The sequence below is a fragment of the Melanotaenia boesemani genome, chromosome 9, assembly GCF_017639745.1.
Source record: "Melanotaenia boesemani isolate fMelBoe1 chromosome 9, fMelBoe1.pri, whole genome shotgun sequence".
NCBI classification, from domain to species: Eukaryota; Metazoa; Chordata; class Actinopteri; order Atheriniformes; family Melanotaeniidae; genus Melanotaenia; species Melanotaenia boesemani.
In genome coordinates this window covers 22,499,547-22,520,471 of record NC_055690.1, presented here as the reverse complement: position 1 = coordinate 22,520,471, position 20,925 = coordinate 22,499,547, and the positions used below count along the sequence as shown (strand labels likewise).

At 37.5% G+C, this 20,925-nt stretch overlaps 1 protein-coding gene across 2 annotated transcripts in view; it reads right to left on the bottom strand.

Moving 5' to 3' along the window:
* The window catches only part of LOC121645436 (cGMP-inhibited 3',5'-cyclic phosphodiesterase A-like), a 51,402-nt gene that overhangs the window by 7,141 nt on the left and 23,336 nt on the right, over positions 1 to 20,925 (bottom strand). Inside the window, exons 2-12 of one of the 2 annotated variants that reach the window (XM_041993885.1) lie at positions 16,437 to 16,487; positions 10,391 to 10,636; positions 5,070 to 5,215; positions 4,880 to 4,995; positions 4,549 to 4,792; positions 4,251 to 4,327; positions 3,880 to 4,076; positions 3,541 to 3,678; positions 2,420 to 2,531; positions 987 to 1,094; positions 263 to 459 (exon numbers count right to left, since the gene is read on the bottom strand). In XM_041993885.1, coding sequence (XP_041849819.1) covers positions 263 to 459; positions 987 to 1,094; positions 2,420 to 2,531; positions 3,541 to 3,678; positions 3,880 to 4,076; positions 4,251 to 4,327; positions 4,549 to 4,792; positions 4,880 to 4,995; positions 5,070 to 5,215; positions 10,391 to 10,636; positions 16,437 to 16,487 — 1,632 coding nt within the window. The remainder of the gene's footprint in view (positions 1 to 262; positions 460 to 986; positions 1,095 to 2,419; positions 2,532 to 3,540; positions 3,679 to 3,879; positions 4,077 to 4,250; positions 4,328 to 4,548; positions 4,793 to 4,879; positions 4,996 to 5,069; positions 5,216 to 10,390; positions 10,637 to 16,436; positions 16,488 to 20,925) is intronic. The other variant, XM_041993886.1, reaches the window with a different exon arrangement.

The following is a 20,925-nucleotide window of genomic DNA, read 5'->3' as shown; positions in this document are numbered from 1 at the left end:
TTCAACACACAAAGTCACAATCAATAGGATGCTTTTAAAAAGAAAAACAGCAAAAACAAACAAACAAAAAACATACAAAACATACAAACATACAGTAGTTTAAGTTACTCTGTCCTGAATGGAACATAAAATAGTTTGCTGTGAATGCGAGAAATAGTTTATTCTAAGCGACAATAAATTAACTTCATTATCCTTCACTATCACCTCTCTGATGATCCACCATGACAGACTTTTTCACTTTTTTGTCACTACATTTATTTACCTGTGGAGCACTGGTGGCAACCAAAAATGCATTTGTTCTTCCAGGATGGTCATAGTCGTGCATGGCAGCAGCTACATACAGGGCCATGAGCTCCAGGCCAGGGATAAGACCAGCTAGAGAGCCGTAGCCCTCCTCAACCACAAAGTTCATCTTTGACCTCAGGAAGCTTGTTGATCTAGATGTAATGCCATTTGAGTCTGTAAGCAGAAAGAAATACCTACAGTGTAATTAGACATGTTTATTTAGGTTGGACTTGATGGTAATTTAGCTGATTTCACATAATCATGAGTACCTCATCTGTCACAAACCAAGAGATAACAGGAAGACAGTAAAGCCATAATAAAATAGCTATTTAACATGTAGGTAATGGATGTTATACAATGATAAAAATATGATGAAGGAAAGACGTTTACTTAAACCAGAAATGCTAGTTTGGGTGAAGGATGTATTACCTTTTAGACTGACTTGCAGCAGCATAAATACCACATGCTAAGCAAAGTTTTCTGTTAATGCACGTTTGACTCCTGAGTGAATGCTACAGGTTGTCTGTCATGCATATGTGTGTACAGTTCAACTGATGCTTTTATCTCTTTGGGTAACCGACTTTGAAATCAAAACATAAGATTCAGATAAAAAAAAAAAAAGAAAAAAACATGAGGAAAAAATATGAAGAGGTTTCGAGGTTCAATTATAGGAAATAGCTCTATAAATAAAAAGCTCGCACCAGTGTGTATTCCATTCTCAGTCAGCAGCGTGGGCAAGCCTGGCACCGGCTGAGTGGTGAGGTACCAGACGGCATGCAGCACGTCAGTGGCATGAATCCGGTTGTGATCTGGGGAGAATAAAATAAAGCACTAACTCGCACAGGCATGAGGTGTAAGAATGCAGCAATGAAGTTCAATAGTCATATCACCTCGTGGTGCCATGATGCAAGCATTCTCTGTCCTTCTTAAACATTATTACATTACCTTACACCGGTGCAGTATAAAAAGAGCTCCTAGTTTAATTTTTCGTAAGTGTTTGATAGATTTCAGTTAGATGTTAAAAAAAGATAAAATGAAAGTTAAAAAATATTTATATTTTTTTACACATTTCATCTTGCAGTTGGAGTGTGTGATCAAAAAATTGTAGTGTTTGAGAGACCACAAATAAATAACTACAAGGCTGGTCATGTAATAATTCATATGTAATCTACAGGATTAGATATAAGGTTTTTTTTTTAGATTTACAGGAAACAATTTGTGATATACAAGAAATTCTAGTTAAAGGCATGTCATGAACCAGTTCAAAACTTTACTGCAGCAGGAGAAAATTCAAATATGAATCAATAGTTACAAATCATAGAATGGAAAAGCAACATGTAATTTTGGGCTTATTTCTAAGCTGGACTAAATAAAAACTGTGGGCTTATAAGTAGGAAACCATACTGATATTCTTTGGTCATGCTCAGACTTAACAAATTATGACATTAATTTCCATGCCTTAAAAAAGACCCTCAAGTTGTTCTTAAAGGAAGCTTTGGGGGGTGAGGGTATGAGCTAGATAAATGTATACGCTTCTAATCTTATTAGTGGTCACCATAAAGTGTGTAAAAGTGATCTGCATTTGACAGCCTCTGGATCTAAAAATGTTAGACAGATGGAGCAAATCACACGTGATTTAACTTCAGTAAAACAAGGAATGCAATATTTTTTTATATTTTGCTACCAAGGCAATTATGTTGTCTATAATAAGCAATGCTCTATAAAACTACTTGCGTATCATCATCCATTTAAATGTTTTCCAGTGAAATGCCCTCTGGTTAAACTGCATGCAGTTGGTTTTGCTATTTTTCCTGAATCAAAAGGTGGTCAGCTGTCAGGGTAGTTGCTATTTGTAACAGCAAAAACAAATGCTTATTAGTACTCCATTTAATATAAAATGTAATTAAATGTCACGCTGTTGGCGTCAACACATTACATTATTTACAAAAAAATGCAATAATAAAAATAATATATTTTATTTATAAAGCAAAACTGGGCACAATTATATTATAGACAAAGGGGAAGAGAGAGAGAACTATTCTATTTTCCATTTAAAGAAAAATACATCCACCTTGTGGTAGCTAAATGTAATACATCATGCAGACGTTCATAAACATGTGGACCATCTACTTACATGGTATATCCCTGTATCCATTCTCTAAAGCATGGAAGTAGTTCATGAACTCCTTAACGGGAATCTTGAAGGTCTCAAACAGACCCGTGTCCTCAAACAGCTTATAGGAAACCTGGGACACATGAACATAAGCACTACTGAGAATCTGTGAAGGAGATTGCAACCTTATTTAGCTGAGTCACTGTGAAAAATGTCAAATTTAAAAATAACTTCATCTTATTATCTACTTACAATACTACATAGACATTGTATTGAATGTTTAAAAAAGGTGAAATGTGGTGAAAATTCTCATGTGGTCTAATGAATCAAAAGTTAACCTTTTGCAAAATCATGGATACAGCTTTTAAAAGGCTAAAGGCATGTGTCTTTGTCAGTGAACATGAGTGGACATGTCATGAATAAACTGCACATGTATAAGCATGCCATTAATCCTGAGTGATTTATACAAGTTAGGGGGAAAACACGCAATATACAACCAAGCAATGTCTTTTTTAGGGTCAGGCCTTGCAGATTTCAGGAACACAAATCACATTCATCAATTGATAACAGCCCGTCTCAGTTAAAAACTCTCCACCTGTGGTCCAGATCTGTCAGTCACTAAAGGCAGTCTTGTAACTGAATTCCTTTTCAGCCTGGGGACATTTTTTGCCTTTAAAACTACAGGAATGTCTCTCATCAGTTTACTATTTTAATTTTGTTAATGAAATAAATTGTGCAACACAGTGGTAAACATTATAAAGATTTGTCTTTTAGCTTTAGTTGTAGACAACATATGCTTTGACCTGACTGACATGGTCATTGCTTTTCCAAAAGCAAAAGCAATGACCATGCAAAATACAGAAAAATGAGAAGAAAAGAAAATGCAAAATAATAGGAACCAAATAATTGATAAAGACAAATAAATAATATAAATAATTTATATTTATACACATAATAGATAAATAAAAAGTGAAAAAAATTAACAAATTTTAGAATAACTTACCTTCACGAAATAAAAACCTATACACTATACTATACATACAATATAAAAACAGACACTTGAATAAATAAACAAACCTAAAAATTTAGATAATTTTGTTTATTGTCTATACAGTTACAAATTCTCACTAGTAAGCATCTACCTGGCTGAGGATGCAGCCTGTCTTGCCTTCGGTCTTCTCCACAAGACTGAAAATGGGAAAGTTCCAGTTGTTGAGTTCACTCATCAGAGGCTCCAACCCTGGCATTATCAGAGCCTCAGGGTCAGAGATTGGCTGGTCCTGCCAGGAATAGGTAAAGAAGTAAAGTTAAGGTTGAAAAGAGACAGAAAAGTTCTTGCAAGTCTGGTAAAACAATATGAACCCAGTTATTTATGGTATAATTACCACCAGAGAGCTAATTTATGCAGAGATATGTGTACTTTGTTTTTGAGTGCTAGACGTGGTTTCTCATTGTAAAATAAAGCTTGTCAGATTGCCTACCTCTGGCGATGGCAGGAGTGGGTGAAGAACTACACCCTTTGTCGGACACTCCCTGCAACCTTCCCTCACTTCAGGTGGCTTCTTGCCTCCTTCTCCCTCCTCCTCATTCTGTGCAAAGTCGCTGCTGTCACTGTGGTTGGTCTCATAAGTGCTGTCGTAGGTGCTGTCATAGTCTGATGAAGCTACTACACGCTCATCTGGAAGGACATTACACATGCTGGAAGTGTCCTATTCACTGTAACTACTTTACAGTTCTAACATGTTGGTTGTCATTTCTCATTTAATGAGGATGTTTTCTCATGGGAAGTTGATGGTTAAGTGTCATTCCCTAACCGTAACCAAAACAGGAAATCTTGCAGACTGCTGCTTACCTGGAAGGGGTATTCTGTCTCCTTTTACAATAGATTCTACCTCATGGTTTAGTCGATTGTTATACGGCCTCCCACAACTAACAGACAGAAAGAGAGACTCACTAAGTCATTCAGAAGATACTGGTCCATCCGCATTATTCTCTCTCATCTGATAATTCAGACACACATACAAAGTGACTCACTGTGTGAATTTCCACATAAAATAAACAGTCATACATATTTCTTTTAATTTTAATTACCTATATTTAGAATTCCTCATTAAAATTTAACAAGAAGAGCATGATTGCATGTGTGTTACCTGCCGCAGAGTGATGGAGGCCGCCAGTGAATGGTGGTGGAGCTCGGGGCGCTCTGGCTGTGAGTTAAGGCTCTGTGATGGCTCTTAGGGGCCACATAGACGGGTATCCGCTCTGTGAGGGGCCCAGCCGGCTCAGGAAGCTGCACTAAACATGTCTTTATTGTAGGGCTGGATACAGGAGTTCCCTGGACGGGAGGAGATGGGCACGGAGAGCCCAGAGGTGATATGTTGGAGGGAGGAAAACCTGAAAAAGATTTAAAATATGCACATTTAAAGCATGCACATGCTAATTGTGCACAACTGTGTATATGCAGTCAATGTGCAAACACACCTGGTCTTTCTATTTTGCTGTATAGGTGGTTGGAAGTGACGGAGGCAGCACAGGAGGCAGACATGGAGCGGCTCTTTGAGATGGTCATCATCAATGAGTTGTTCCACAAATCACTGCTTTAAAGTAGATTCTGTCAGATACAGAAATTTCAGTAATCCTAGTGTTTGAGCTGTTGGTTGAGTGTCATTACCTGTCTGGAGTGTGTTTGATGCTGGCTGAGCGATCTCTGCAGACAGGACCTGGTTCTATGGTAGGCAGTCCTGTAGCTGAGGTGGTTGTGGTCCAGGTTGATGAAATTCTCCTCAGCAATCCTGGGGGCAAACTCCTCCTTAGACGCTGCAGTGCAAATAAACACAGGTTTACACACTTTTATATACAGTTATCTTTATATAATATCTTTTTTTAAGTTGTGTTTGTTTACTTCTGTTTTACTACACATGCAAAGAGTCTGAATTGTTCAACTGTACAAATGCCCTCTTGTGGGCAAAGTGAGAAGTAACAGGTGTGTGAGTTTAATGTATCCTGGATGAGCTGTAGATAAAAAACTTCTTACAAAATAGGATACTTGCTCAGCCTATATGTATAATTAAAGTCATTCTACACATCCTGAACGAATAAGCATGCAGCTTCTTATGTCAACGGAAAGGATCTGTTCCTCATTTGTAATGAAAAATGGAAATGGAAATACATGGTGTAACAATTACATGAAACCAGGAGGGGTCCCTTTGTGGATCCTCACTGGACCACTGATGGTAAATTGTGTAAACATACATTAATTCTACATTAAACCTTGATGCTGCGATGGATTAGCGACCTGTCCAGGGTGTTCCCTGCCTCTTTCCTGTTAATTGCTGGGATAAGCTCCAGCCTAGGTATGTTGCATGTTTCTGAATGGGGCCCAGAAACACACACAGTGTGGACCATAGAGGGCAGCAGAGGATCAGATTTAATGTCATTCTTTATATGTCCAGAATCTGCTCTACACACAAGTATAACGTTTTTCAAATGACCAAATGTATATAGAAAAATTTACTCGAAACCTGTGGTGTGAGCTATTTTATTTTACCATTAATTAAGAAGTTTGAAAAACCTGAGCATTTACAATTGAAACTTTTGCAGTGAGCCCACAACATAAAGACAAAGACCACAAGCTTAAGAAAAGAAAGACCAGACTCAAGCAGTTCTGGACCTACCTTCTTTAGAGAAATGAATGAACAGTATATGGAAGGCTTTGAATGGCTTACGATCTAAAGCCTCTATTATTATATGCAGAGCATATGGATGCAGTGTGATGGTATCTGAATGCATTGATTCAAATGACTCTATAGTTAACTAGTTTTAAATGAGAGGCTTAAACTGGATGAACATGTAAGGGTATAGGAATGGACAGCCAGTTTATATTCAGCTAAGTGGAGAAAAATAAATCAAATGTGAAAGACTCAAAACCTGCTGCCAAAGACACCAGGGACTTTATTAAATTAAATATAATGCATTTTTCTGCAATGTCCAGCTCCTAACACAATACAGCTACTTTTTATGTGGAGACTATCCCTGTCTCACTATTTAGGTGTTTGCCGTCCTTTTATTAAGACAGCTTGTATTGCAAATCTCCTGTAGCATATTTCTTCTGCATACTGTGTTTGTGTAGTGAAACAGTGTAACTGAGCATCAGCTTTAATCAGCATGGATTAAAGTGATAAAACTGTATATCCTAAATCCAGACATAAAAATTCCACAACCAAGTAGTTGAAGTGCCTTAAATAACATTGACTTTGACTAAAAGAAGATAGCAAGTGAATAAATAGATTATTCAAAGTGTCTCGAGCTGGATTCTGTTTGTAGGTGCTGTGTATTTTTTTCATCAGCCCAACCATCTCACAAAGAAAAATGATAGAGATTAATGTTTAGTGTTGGTGTCTAAAACTGCCATGACTGATCAGCTCACCAACACCAAAAGACACAAAGTGAATATGTGACATCAGGGACTTTAAAAAGCTACGCAACAGAAGGTGCTTGCAAGTCTAAAATCTGCTATAAATCAAATGGATACCTTGAATAATTATAAAAGAAAAATAACCTTCTAAATTTAAGTAATTAAATCTCCTTAAACAACATCACTGATAACCTTTACATAACTCATTAATCTGTTATTTGTGTAAAGCATTACAACAGAGCAGCAGGATCTTCAACTGTATCAACTAAATCACATGCAGACTCACAAATCCCCACTGAGGTGAATTCAGGCAGCACTTCATTGAGATTCGCTGCATGCATTGAACATTTGGGTGCACTCAGGCATCTTTAAAGTGGCTAGTCACTTTCCAGGTAGGCTATCCTGCATTGCATCACACGCTTTATTTAGTTTCTGTGCTGCCTTGAGTGACTGCATTCATTTTGAAGCACTGGCCTTGTAAAACATTAAAAAGCCCCCTGGAAGCTTTTGCGTCATTAGGCCCACACTATGCCTGCAGTAAGCAAGGAGATGAAGGGTGATGTACGTAGGAAGGGGTTGCACCTAGATATAGAGCCATGTTTACATTGCTTTGGAGTACAGCAAACAAACCTAACTTTGACAGAGATGGTTCAGTCACTTAAGGCGTTCCACTTATTCAGAGATTTTTTTTAACTATAAAAGTAGCTTCGTTTCTTGTCCATTTAAATGTTTATTTATCTTAAAAGGACTGTTCAATCCCAAACCATGTGTCCATGTTTTTTTTTGTTTTCTTTAAGCACTGGTTTGTACTATTTATCAAGCTCTTGTTTTAGTGTAAGCTGTGGAGTTTTGGCAATAGATCTTAATCTGGTTTAGATGTCTACTAACTAACTATGTTAAAAGTGCAAAAAAATAAAAAACTAATAATGTGAACAACAATCTAGAAAACATCACCTAGTTACACTTGAAAAATCAACTCTTTGTGATAAAGAGCTTGCAGATCAAACTGCAACTATCAACTCAATCACAAACAGACAGATGCATGCATCTACTGATGACATGAAGCTTGTGTGTTTATAGCCAGGTGTCTAAAATCTCGCACTCACTCATTAACCCTTCCTGAAAATTTAGGGAGTTGCATGTAGGCGCTATAAAGTGGGCTCATTGTGGTAAAATAATTATTTATGAAGACTTGAGTGACTTTTGTCTCACAATTAAATACATACCTATAAGTAGTTTTTTAGGATACTTTAAAACAAAATAAACATACTAGAAATATCTTCAAAATGTAAACAAAAAGTTAATTATTCTTTCAATTGTGGCAATTGAGATATGATATGGCATGTAGACAAACTGTGTGACATCAGTTTCACATTCTATGTTGTTCACTAGCTGAGTAGGACTAGGTGGTTAGTTATAAACTTATAAATCTCCACAAGCAACAATAGTTATATTTCCAATGTCTACTTCAATAAAAAATAAAGCAAGTTCGAAGCAATTTCTATCAGAAAAGCCACAAAAATGAAATATGAATCAGGCCCATTTACACTGACCAGTTTGACGTTAATAAACTAGGCTACATAGCCTCACCAGAGGGTGGCAGTGTAGGTTATGTTACTAGTAGTTTTAATTCAGAAGCAGAAGTGGTTGTCCTAACCATAAACAGACCTTTAGAGGTAAAACAAGAACTACAACAACTGCAGCAGACATCCTCTAGACAAAAAGGAGAAAGCTTTTTCATTTTAATTTTTTCCAACTTGTGGGGATGTGTGGGATATTTTATAATATCTGGGAAGACACTAGTCAGTCACATATATTTATTATTTGATAGGTCAGACCAGGAAAAAGATGGTGAGTCATGTCATTTCAATCTTTGCCAGGTCACTCACAGTTCTAGAAAGTTGTTAATGTACATTAAGCTTCCTGTTAAACAGTCAAAAATCAAGAAAGTATTTAGATTTCTTTGCTCATTAGTGGAATTTTTTTCAATTTTTACTTTGTTCATTCACCTTTTCTTACATCATTTAAATGTTACTCAAACACAGCAATAAATACCCAGCTAATGGCATACAGTCATAAGTTTCTAGTCATGTATACTTACTGATGTACACTATCTTTTGTGCAGAGCTTTTAGCTATTGCAAAAGTGGCTAAAATTTTACCAAGTACAGCTATATGGCATTATACAAAAATAAGCATATTCACAATCATATAATAATGCATTTACATTCTGCTTTGTGCCAGTCCTGCACTCTTTGTTTCTCTCCTACTGCCTGTGCTTACAAATGCTGTGCCTTAACGCAGAGCTGCTTTCATTCACATATTTGTCTGTCTTTTTGTAAAATAAGTTAGATACTGAGACAGTGTCTAAACACGCTGTGGTTATTATCAAAGCACAGTGCTGCTCTGATCTGATAAAATCCTGATTTTTTAACCCCATCACCTGACAAAACTACCAGTTACAGTTCAGATACCTCTGCATATGATTTATTATTCACATGTATGATGATCATGCAGACACAAAGTTAGAAGCAACAAACTGTCTCAAAGGCTTTTTTTCAAACCATCCATGGCCTAATAATAGCACAAGGACAACATTATACATGTGTGAGCAGCTCACAGGTGCTGCAGCCTGTGAGCTGCTGAGAGTTGTAGCAGAGAGATGTGTTGCTACAGAACTACAGGGTCCTTGATCTTGTAGTGCAGTAGTGATATTATTTGTCCCAAAAGTGTATTTAATTATTTATATTCTTATCATTTTTATCTGTTCTTATTGTTTTTAAGGTAATTTGATCCTTGTTTTAACATTTTTAAACTCCAGTGTTTATCCTCATGTAGATCCTCCACGCCAGGGCCTGCTAGGTCTGCGTGGCTGTTGCTATGGTGTTCATCCTTGTCTGGGTGGCTGGTCCTGGTCCACCACTGCAGCCCTACGGCTGGGGTGTGGACTCTGGCCTGCCCTGATTTGGACTGTGGTTTCTGTGGTAGCGTCCTCTGTGGGCATGGGGGGACTGGCTCCTGGTGTGGACAGATGCCCAAGATATTGTTTCCTCACAGAAGCATCAAGCCAGATGTTTATTTTTACAAATATTTTTACACCCACATTCAGTGAAGAGACAGAAATAAGCGACTGGAATTTATTTTTGTGAAGAATTGGGAGGAAGGGAGAGAAAGAGAGAGACAGTGTGTGTGTGTATGTCTGTGTGTGATTGGGTGTGAAAGAGGTTTAAAATTGCTATACTTTTGTGTATGGAGGTTTATTTTATCTTTATTGTATTTTAATATGTATAAATTGTTTTTTATTGTGTAAAGCACTTAGCGTTGCTCTTTGCATTAAAAGCACTTTATAAGTAAAATTTGATTTGATTGATTTGTTTTAAAGACACAAATGAGTAAAATACTGCTCTCTGATTCCTTTCTAAAATAAAAGTTAAATCAGGTGACAGTCAAGTTGGCAACACAATTTCTAATACAATGTTGGGAAATAACAAAACATCCTTTCTATTACCTTCCCACTAAAAAATACTGACCAAAGAGACAGAAATGAATAAAAACTTTTAAAATGAAATTTTCATTAACCTTTGGAATGGCCAATCTCTCTGTTCTTTCAGGCCCGTCCTCTGAGTCAGAACAGGTATGTGTGTCTGTGGGAATGCGAGGTCGGTGGAGCGGTTGGAGGTTGATCTGGGTGCTGAGGAGGTTGCTGACAGCCTTCAGAGAGCTCCAGGTGTTTGGGGGCAGTGAAGGGTCTGCCAGCAGATCCGAGATCAAACCATGGGCCTCCCCCATCACTGCAATGTCCACTACCATACTGGTACCCGAGGACTGGAAGATAAAATGAGAAAAAAAGATGAGTAAAAGTAAATATTCTTTATCCATGTTATAATGTAATCTAACCATGATGCAGGAAGCAGAACTTCAGTTACAGTTACATACATATATTCTTTTTCTGGAAGAGATAAGTGAAGTCTGTGTGCTGGAGACAAAACAACACATTTGACTGTGAGCACAGTTCTGCATCTTTATACTACAGATATTTTACAGTCTATAACAATGACATCACATGGTAAAAGCAGGTTAGTGAGGAGGAATTAATAAAACTATAAATAGAAACACAGTACTGTCCATAAAGAATAACATGTCCCACTGGCACTACACTGCTTCCTAAAATGATTCAACATATTCAATCATAAATCCAGAGGGTCAGTTCTGTCAAAGGTTAACTTTGTGTTGTTTCAGTAGTGGAATCCATCTTTACTGTTCACGTTTTCTAATCACTTTCTCTTTAACTTATAATCAATTTTCCTCACATAACAAAAAACTTTAGAATAGTCTTTCAAATTGTTATCATGATGTAAATTTTGTTGTAATTTCCAATGACAATAAAGGATCTGAAACTAAATGATATCCCAACGCTAGAACTTTGTTGTCATATAACAATATTAAAAAAAAATTTCAGCTACAATTTGTAACAAATATTAGCTGTGAATTTTTTTTTTTTTTTTGTTCTTGCTTAAGAATTTTTTGCTTATAAACACAAGTTCATCTTAACTCTAATCCCTATGATTCATGACGATATTGATGTGTGCATCCCAATACCACTACATGAAAGTGTTTTAATGTCTTGTTATAATTACTATTTTTTCTCATGTCTATTTATTAACAAACTGATACTGGGTGTAGGACATTTTCATACAAAATAACCTTCAGATTTGTACTTTTGTGATAAAGCAAAGGGTGACTGTTGTGCTGAACTATGAAACCCGTTTTTTTGTTATGCTGTTATTTAAGTACATTAAATCAGAGTAATATAACATAACATCCCTTTTAAGTATTATAATTCTAAATGTGAGATAAAATGCAATGTTTATTCATTATTCATCATATCTCAGATGAAACAATAGCCAAGCCTATGACAGAACTGGATGTTGCTGTTGAGTAAAAAGCATGTTTTCCGCTCTCCACTTCTGCTCTCATCCTGCATCTATCTGCCTCACAGTGCTAGGACTAGAGCTCACATGATCACTCCATCCATAAGCCTCCGATCTCCCATCTGCCTTCTCTCCTGAGGCTACAAAGCTTGACAACTGGCAACAACCTCTGCTTTTGCCACTTTTCTTGTATATGTGCCAAACTTTCATAATATTGTCATTTCACTCACACACATATTTGTATTTGGAAAGATTAGCTTGCAGCAAAAAATGATGACATAAAAAGTCACAGAAGAAACACCGCTTCTGTGTTCAGAGAAAGTTACAGATGATTCCCATAATTAGCTTTTTCAAACAGACAGTATTCCCTCCTCAAACATGTCAAAGCTTGGGGCTGTGATGTGAAGAGTAAATGCATCAAGCACATACAACAACAGTTTCCTGGAAGAGCATGTGTCTTTATGTAAGAGGGTGCATGTGTCACCTCAACCTGAACAAAACCCATTAGACCACTCCAGAGCTTTATGACATCCTGCTATTGTGACATTCACCTATTACCTGGCAGTAATGGACTCTGTTTAGCTATTGTTTGGGAAGGAGTGGGACAGTAGAAACATGAATTTGTGTGTGGCTATAGACACCACTCCACCCACACATGCACACACATAGGTGTGGGCATTGCAAGTGTTTTATGGCACTATCCTTGCTATTCTCAGATAATTATTATTCCCTTTTTTAGAATTTAACTTCAGAGTTTAAAGCACACCCTGCAGCATCTGGGTACATTGAGTACAACATGCATGGTGTGCCACTGAGCACTACTCTGGTAGAGACACAGTGGACAGGCAAGGCAAGGGAGAAGGTTATTGATTCCTCCCGGCACAAAAGCCCACAGGATGCAGCAGGGGGAGTGACGGTCAATGAGTAAATCAACAGTGGGCAGAGGCAAATGTGTGTGTGTGTGTATATGTGTCTATGTACACACACACACAGGCATGAATGTACCAGAACTGCCTCTTGGGATCAGTCTATCAGACTTTCAGGGGAATACAGTGCATGGTGCAAACAAAAAGAGTCATAATCCTTCAAAAAAAAAATACAGCACATTGTAACAGAAGACAGTTTCAAACTCTAGCCTCTGATGTACACTGATAAATTAAACAAGATTTGCGTATATTAAGCTCCTAAGAATAGAAAAAACGATTTGGATCACTTGTCAAGCCACAGCAGCAATGTCAAAAGGTACACTTATATCAATTTACAGCTGAGTAGGGTTTAGCTTTTAAACTGTCACACACTGGGGATGGCTAAAATAACAATAAACAGTTAGTCTGCTGCTTTTGCATGTGTAGGATTTGGGATACTGTATTGCACTGTCCAGCATTAAACCGACTTATTATTAGCACTGAAATTAACCTTTGACCAACAGAAACTTAGCTGAAGTCCACATGTGCGCAACAAGCAGGTAACTGGAAGGGTAATGTTCCCAATTTCATTCATTTACTGTAGTATAAAATATATTATTATTCTAACAACGTATTGTAACACTACTTTAAAATTTAAAACTAATTTCACATTAATTATGATATAATAAACACCTAAGAAATTTTTTACTATTGAGAGTGGCATTTCAACCTTTTTTTCCCTTTTCTTATCACAATTATTTTTACTCTGGTTTCCTCTTATCTGCCTTTGCCCCATTTCTCAGTTTTCGCTGTCTACCCCCAGCGCTCTCCTGAGAGACAGTTAGGAAACATGGAGGGAGATCAGGCATAAAGGCAGATGGTGAGAGCAGAGAGGGAGAGATAAAGAGAGAAGCAGTGACAGACACACGAAGAGAGTGGGAGTTGAGTCCACAGGCAGGCCATAGCCAGTCAAGTGAAAAAGAGAACAGCTTACTCTAGCAGAGCAGCTGAGCTCCTCCACAGTTGAGTCTACAGCACGTCTACTGTAAATACAACGCTGCAGTAGAGAGATGCCCATTCTTCAGATGCCCATTCAGAAAGCCTACATGCCTCTTTCAGCTTTAAGAACAAATTTCAAAGTAGTGAAAAAAAAAAACATATAAGGGGTCAAGTTTAAGTTTTATCAACTATTAGTCCTTAATTAATTTATATTTTTTTTAGTAATCAGAGATAAATTATAAAACCATCACACTATAACCAAGATGTTTGTCTTTAAGCTGGACATGATGAATGAATACCAGGCTCAATTTACCTGTAGTTTTCATTTAAGAGTCAACTCAAAACATGTAAAACTGAACACATTTTTAGATATCAATCATTCATGTTGATTCAAAGAAAAAAGAAGTATGCAACCCATTGTGTTGTGCTGATATAAGACCCAGATAACACAGCCACCTTCGTGTGACAAACTTCTCAACATATAGGCTTCCCAGCTAAGAACAAAAGTGACACTCAGTCTTCCCACAGTGTCGTCACATGCGCAACTGACCTAAAAACCACAAGCTGAATTTAGACATTGCTTCAAGTTGTCCTATTTAAACCATCACATCATTACTGATTAAATTGCTCGCACACACTCCTCTTTGTTCATGCAGACACACGGCACAGCGTACAGCGTGAATCAAACCAATACTGGACCTGTTTGGGATGATGTGCGCTTTCCTGATGCCGTCCCATGGTGCTGGCTGAGTGCCTCCTCTGCATCGTTTGTGTTCACTTTGAACCTCTCAACCGCGATACCGCAGTCTAGATCCCTGTAGATATGTGCAGTCTCGCTTTCTTCCCTTATTTTAGCTCAATATGTAACCCATTCAATTCTCACTTCAAATCCATTGATATTTAGTGTATAACTTGCTCGCCTGTTCTTTTTCTCCTCTCCTCTTCTCTTCAGTTGCTCTGCTGCTTCATGAACCTCTCTCCATCATCACACCCGCCCCTGCCTCTGTGTCTACCAATAACAAACGTTCACCAGTAGCTTGGGGAATGAGACGACCTGCAGCACTTATAAATCAGTTGTATTGAAAATACCTGGTTGCCATGATACAGCAGGACAAAGATTAAAGTGACTTGTCCGAAGATCATAAAATAGTTGTTTGGGGCTCAGTTGACCACAGTTACACTACGCCTACAACTTGTCAAGTGTTTCCTGTGATAGCAGCTGATGCTTGACAACCAAGCAGTGAGTGAGGTGCATTATCGGAAAAGCCCTTTCTACATCAGGAAACTGAGATGCACATTGATTTGTTAAAAGTATGTTACAATAGGTATGTTGTTGGCTAAGCAGCAATCAAATTTGAGTTGCTGGTGACATGAAATGTAAAATTTGAAGACATTGGCCTCGATGGGAAAAACCAAATCAGAAATAACTATGGTGAAAATATTTTAATTTAAGTAAAATAATAATAAAAATATATAATATGCCTCTATTTTCCCTTGGAAGTTTCACAAACGATTTGAGAGTCCCCGAGCAAAGCAAATGCACTATATTAGGTAGCATGTTTAGATCAGGTAAATGCAACCCAAGTCATGCAAATATATTACAGGTGCAAATAAAACAAACAAACAAAAAATCTTAACTCAACTATGTAGCATGATGCATATTGTTCTGTTGTCTTAGTTATTTGTATAAACTAAAACCAAGACATATAGCAAACACATTTGGGCCCTGTTTGTGCTACTTTTGGCACTAGCCAAGTCTTATGTGGTCTTATGTGACACTAATGTTGTGAACTTGCCCTAACTTGGGTCTTGGCACTTGCTGTGCATATGAAGGTGTGGCTCAAATGTCATGATACAGCTTTGACATGGGTCATAGCAAGGTGTTGCTCAAATATTCAAATTAAGGTTTTCTTGTGTACATGTTGCTGTCAGGCCAAATATGAGCCATCACATAACTGCAGCTGCGGGCCATGTTTTTGCCAAGAAAATAGCTATCAGGAAAAAAAAGAGCTACTAAAAATATAATTGCTTGCAAAAAAGCATTAAGGTAATAGTAGTGTGGACACATACAAACAGAAATGAAAAAGACCGTTAAAATTTAGACATCCCATCATTTCTCAGGCTTCTATGTGAGATGAATTTGCTTGGTATTGTAGATTTATGTATCAGCGTTGGTTCAGCATTACATGTTATTGGAAATAAATACTGTGACCTGTGAATGAAGTAAAAAAACCGACCCAAGTAATATGTGGAGAAAAAGTCTAATTATTTTAATCTGAAGTCTTTATTTGGACTTTTAACACCATGTAAAAAAAAAAAATCACAAAAATATTTTTTGTATATTTACGATTTATTACAGTGTTATATGCCAAAATTATTGTAGTGCATTATTGTATTATTATTGTATCCTCAAGGTGGCAGAAGACAAAAATTAGATTGTGTACAGGGTTTTGAGCTAAATTTTTACTATAGAGTGATGCAAAAACTGCATGTATCAAATGTGAAACATACAGCATCATTAGGTTAATGGCTGGCATTTTCTTAAAATATGCCGGGTGGAAAAAGAATAATTTTACTAAGCCTGTACAGTCAGTAGGAGAGAAGAAAGTTAAAAGATTGCGACCTTAATGTGGCCACTAAGACAAAAACCTACTTTCCAGCGAGAGAGACATTAATCTAATCTTCAAATTAGAAGAGAGAAATTATGCCAAAGGTGCACACACATACGCACACGCGCACACACACACACACACAGATAGCTCCTGTTCATTCCCTATGGTGTGCACTGACCTGGGATCTGCTCAGAGGTCTCTTGTAGTCCCACTCTGGCTGGCACATGATCTGGAGATGGAAGCACACAAACAGAAACCACTGTCAGAGGCCTTTTTACCCCACAACACTATGCAGCGTTGTCTGAGTGCAAAACCACTTTTCTCTTCTGCTACTGTTCCGACTTCATTTACCCCTCCTCTATCCCTGTCTCCCATCAACTCATCTAAAAATAAAACAAGAACTGGCACTGCTGATGAAGAAGCAGAAAAGGACACATCAGCCATCAGTGCTGGAGGGCTGATCCACATATGCCGCTCCTCACCCCTCACCCACCATAACCTCGATCTCTGCCCCTACCACAATGACTTTTCTGGGTTTTTTTCAGTATGTTTAATTTAGTGTCACACTCAGATGGCTTTGAATTGTCTTTGCCTAAACATAATTTCAGTTGTGATGAGCAAAACTAAACACAGTTCCTCAATCATCTCTGTATTAACAACAGAGTTGAATTAATAGTACTAGCCTTGATTAATACAATAAAAATAGCCATTAAGGGACTTCCTTTAGAGATGCATTAGACAAGGTGTGCCAGCAAGAGGTTCTGCTTGAATTGAATTGACTCTAGAAGACAGCACAGAAATTATGCAATGTGACAATAGTACAGTAAAGTGTACTCCTCTGACCTACATTTCATGTTGCTAACAGCTGGTGTAGCCATGAAGACCTAATACTCCATACCATAAGACTATAAAACAGAAAATTGCTGTGTGGATTTAAGTTTTGTATTAGCCTTTTTTATATGTTTTAAAGGCATTACACTTATATTGATAATATATGTAAGACAGCTAATCAGACAGCTATTAACAATGAAAATAAATAAATACACAATAAACATCTGAATAATACATTCTAAATCTCACAATACTAAACATGGATCTTAATAAATAGTCATATTGAAAAAAAGATCTCTTTTATGGTTTTACAAAAACATGCTAAAGCATCTTTTGTTGACTCTCAGGTTGTTCCACAGTTGTGGAGCCCTTATGTCTTATGCCCTGGGGACTGAGAGCAACAGATGGTCTGTAGAACTGAGAACACAAGCAGGAGTGTAAGGGGTGAGGAGGCTGATGATGTCAGATGGATTACAGGCGCCCAGTGATTCAGAAACAAGCTATAAAATTTTAAACTCAGCGCTGAACACAACAGGTTAACGGAGCAGTGGGGAGAGAATAGGGAACAAGTGTACATACTTTCCACACACAGGATGGTTTGACAGCTCCCACAATTTCTGCATGCTGAAGGAGGTTGATGGTGCTCTGGGAAAGTTTAGTAAATAAAGAGCATGGATGAAGATTTTTACACTAGGACAAGAAATGATCTAATAATTTTATTACTCCAGATTTGACCAATAGCTGACTTGGTAATACTGCTTAGAAAATTTGAAGTTAAAATGGCAGATTTTTGGCATTAGGAGCTGGATATTGTGTGCATTTGAAACAAGACAAGTTGTTTAAAAAAACCCGATCTAGCTGTTTTCAAATGTGTACATCAGAGTGCTCAAGATTTTTTCTTCAGTTGCTGTGTCATTTCACAGCGAACAACTTTCCGCTGGAGGCCTCTCACAGACGAAAATACAAGTGAAGGGTTGCAGGGGACCATCTGTCTAGAGCATCCAGGAGGCAGGATGTGGTGCAAAGAATACGCTGTGGAAGTCATTGTGATTTCTTCACAGCATGTTGAGAATAACAATGTTGTGTTGCATTTGACACATGGCATGCTGGAATATTTGCTGCTATGCTGTACATCATTTTACCTGCTGATCTTCTGAGGATTTTACTAGAAGGTTTGGTGGGGAATCTCTCCACCAAGTTATATAGCTTTACATTCACAAATGCCACTGCTCTGAAACAGCTCTAGAACATTTCAGGAGTCCAGTGCATGTGTGGAAATGGACTCTGGATTTTGCACACTTGTTCTTACCAGGGCCTACACTCACAAGAAAATGTTGCACTACAGGATATATATTATGAAAGAGTATTGTACAAAAATGGGAGCCACTTCTTAATGTGCATGTGTGTGTGTGAAGTGCTTTTCTGTCATAGTTTGTAAGCTGATGTCATAGAATAGGATGACCTGACAGTGCCACCGTCATCCACAGGAGATGAGTTTGCATCTTGAATGGCAGATGAGATAATCTGGCTAATACAGTGGATTTGTGTTTAATGTGAGTCCCCAGGGATTGGAGCAAGGTTATTTGAAAGAGTGAAAATGCAAGATAGTTGAATAATCACACAAAACTTTTTCATCATGCATACTCAAAACAGGATAAAAATGAATAAATTGATCATGTTAGATAAAGAGAATAGGTACTACATTAAGGTAAAGATGCAGTGGCAGAAATCTGCCATAGCAGTAATCAAGCCTGAGAAAAGCCCTGCTCTCTTATCACAAACACTTAAGCTTCCATCTTTTCCACAAGCTATTAAACCCTCTTCTGTGCTGTGCTGTCCCTTGACAGCCTCCATTACTGCCCAAATACACTTCTCCTGTCAAGTCTAAAAGAGGTTGGGAAATCAGTGGCCTAATGTACTTCTGAGCCACATTATCTTTGACAGCTCCATCATTCAGTCTAATTAAACTGCCACTAATTTTACTCATACAGTTTGTGCTGGAAAAAACAAAAACAAACAAACAAACAAAAAAAAAACAGGCTGCATCATGTACAAGATGGGATGTTCACAGCTTTCTTATTGCTGGGAAAGCAAACACACGCATGCATTAAAACACTGTGCTCTGCGGGGGGAGCTGTTCTATTTCTTTCTTATGCAGTTTTAGTCTGTAGAATGTGTAGAACTTGACTGTATAATTAACAAATTTCTTTTTATTTTTATATCTCATGCATTTTTGATATACGGCATAAGGGGAGAAAAACAGAGTTTGTAGGATTCTAACAGACTTGAAAGTCAATATTTGGTGTAAACACTTATTCTTTAACACACCCTGAACCTTTTTAGTCAAGTTTTTCTGTATTTTCTTTAAGTCATGTTCAGGAAGACTATTCAAGACGACTTCAGGAATAGTCGACTCTAAGACTTTCTTCTTGAAGGAGCTTGGGAGTGTCCTTCAAGAAGCGTGGAGAATTCAAGGCTCTTCTCTGAATGTTGTGTTTATATTTTCTTTCTTTATTTTTTCTACATCTACAAACTTACGAGCATATTAATAACAATAAGAGGTTCAGTGTTTTGCCCTAAGACACTTTGACACATGGAAGGGCTAGGGATCAAACCACTCTGGGTGGACCAGAGTGATGACCACTCTACCCACTGAATCATAGCTCCCCGAAATGATCAAAAATCAACAACTAAGACAAACAATGTAACGACAGGCAGCTTTCACTATTTATATTTGGTAACATTTTCACTGAAAAGGCCCCACACCCAGATCAAATCAGCAGTCATTACCACCCCTGGGAAAAATAAAACACAAAATAAAATAAAATAAAATAAAATAAAATAAAACAAAAGAGGTTGGACTCACCACTCTTAGAGAACGCCTATTCAACTATTTAACTATTCAACTGCCAAATTAACATCCTCTAAGAGCGGTGATTCCATAACGTTTTCTAGGGGTTGTAATATGATACCAAGTTTCTTGGTTAAAATTATAGACTTGTCAGAGAAATGCATCTCTTGTTTAAACTGAGCTGAAAGACAGAATGCATGTCACTGTGTGGCTTATGATGTAAAGTTATTTTTTTTTATAAATTACTTGTTATCCTGACCACTTCTAAATGAAGTGCAGAGCTGCAGTTCTTAATCTATTTCATTATTATGACAAGATAAACACCATTAGAAACCACAATCATGCAGCTTTTGAGATGTTGTGACACACTTCTTAGAAAAGAGTGCAGCATGACAGCTTCTTCAGCACCCCTAGAGGCTGCTTATTTTGCATTATGAAAATGACTGATTTTGTCCACCACAGGCTCAACATGGAACTGCAAAGTGCTTGACATAATCCCTGCTTGTCTCAGACTTTACTTTAAATTTACTCTGACAATGTTAAGCCATTTGGGACTGTTTATAGTGAAACACATTCTCTGACTATCACAAACCCTTAAACTCACAGCAGTGTGGAGTTGTTTATATTGTCATGTGCTGCAATATATACATATATATATATATATATATATATATATATATATATATATATATATATATATATAAATGTGTGTGTGTGTGTGTGTGTAAGGTGAAAGGGGGTAAACAAACACAAAGACAGCAAAAAATTATGTTCCTCAGTCCATTTTTACACATGCACACCCACACACTCAAACATCCACAGGGCCCCAGGCACATACGGTACACACACATTAACACACATGGTCTGTGTCACGACTCCAGTCCCAAAAAACCCAGCAAGCTAGACCAAAACCCCAACTGGCAAGCAACTGTTCTTACTACATCCCAGTGGAGGCTGATAATAGGGAATGCGGAGAGCCTCACAC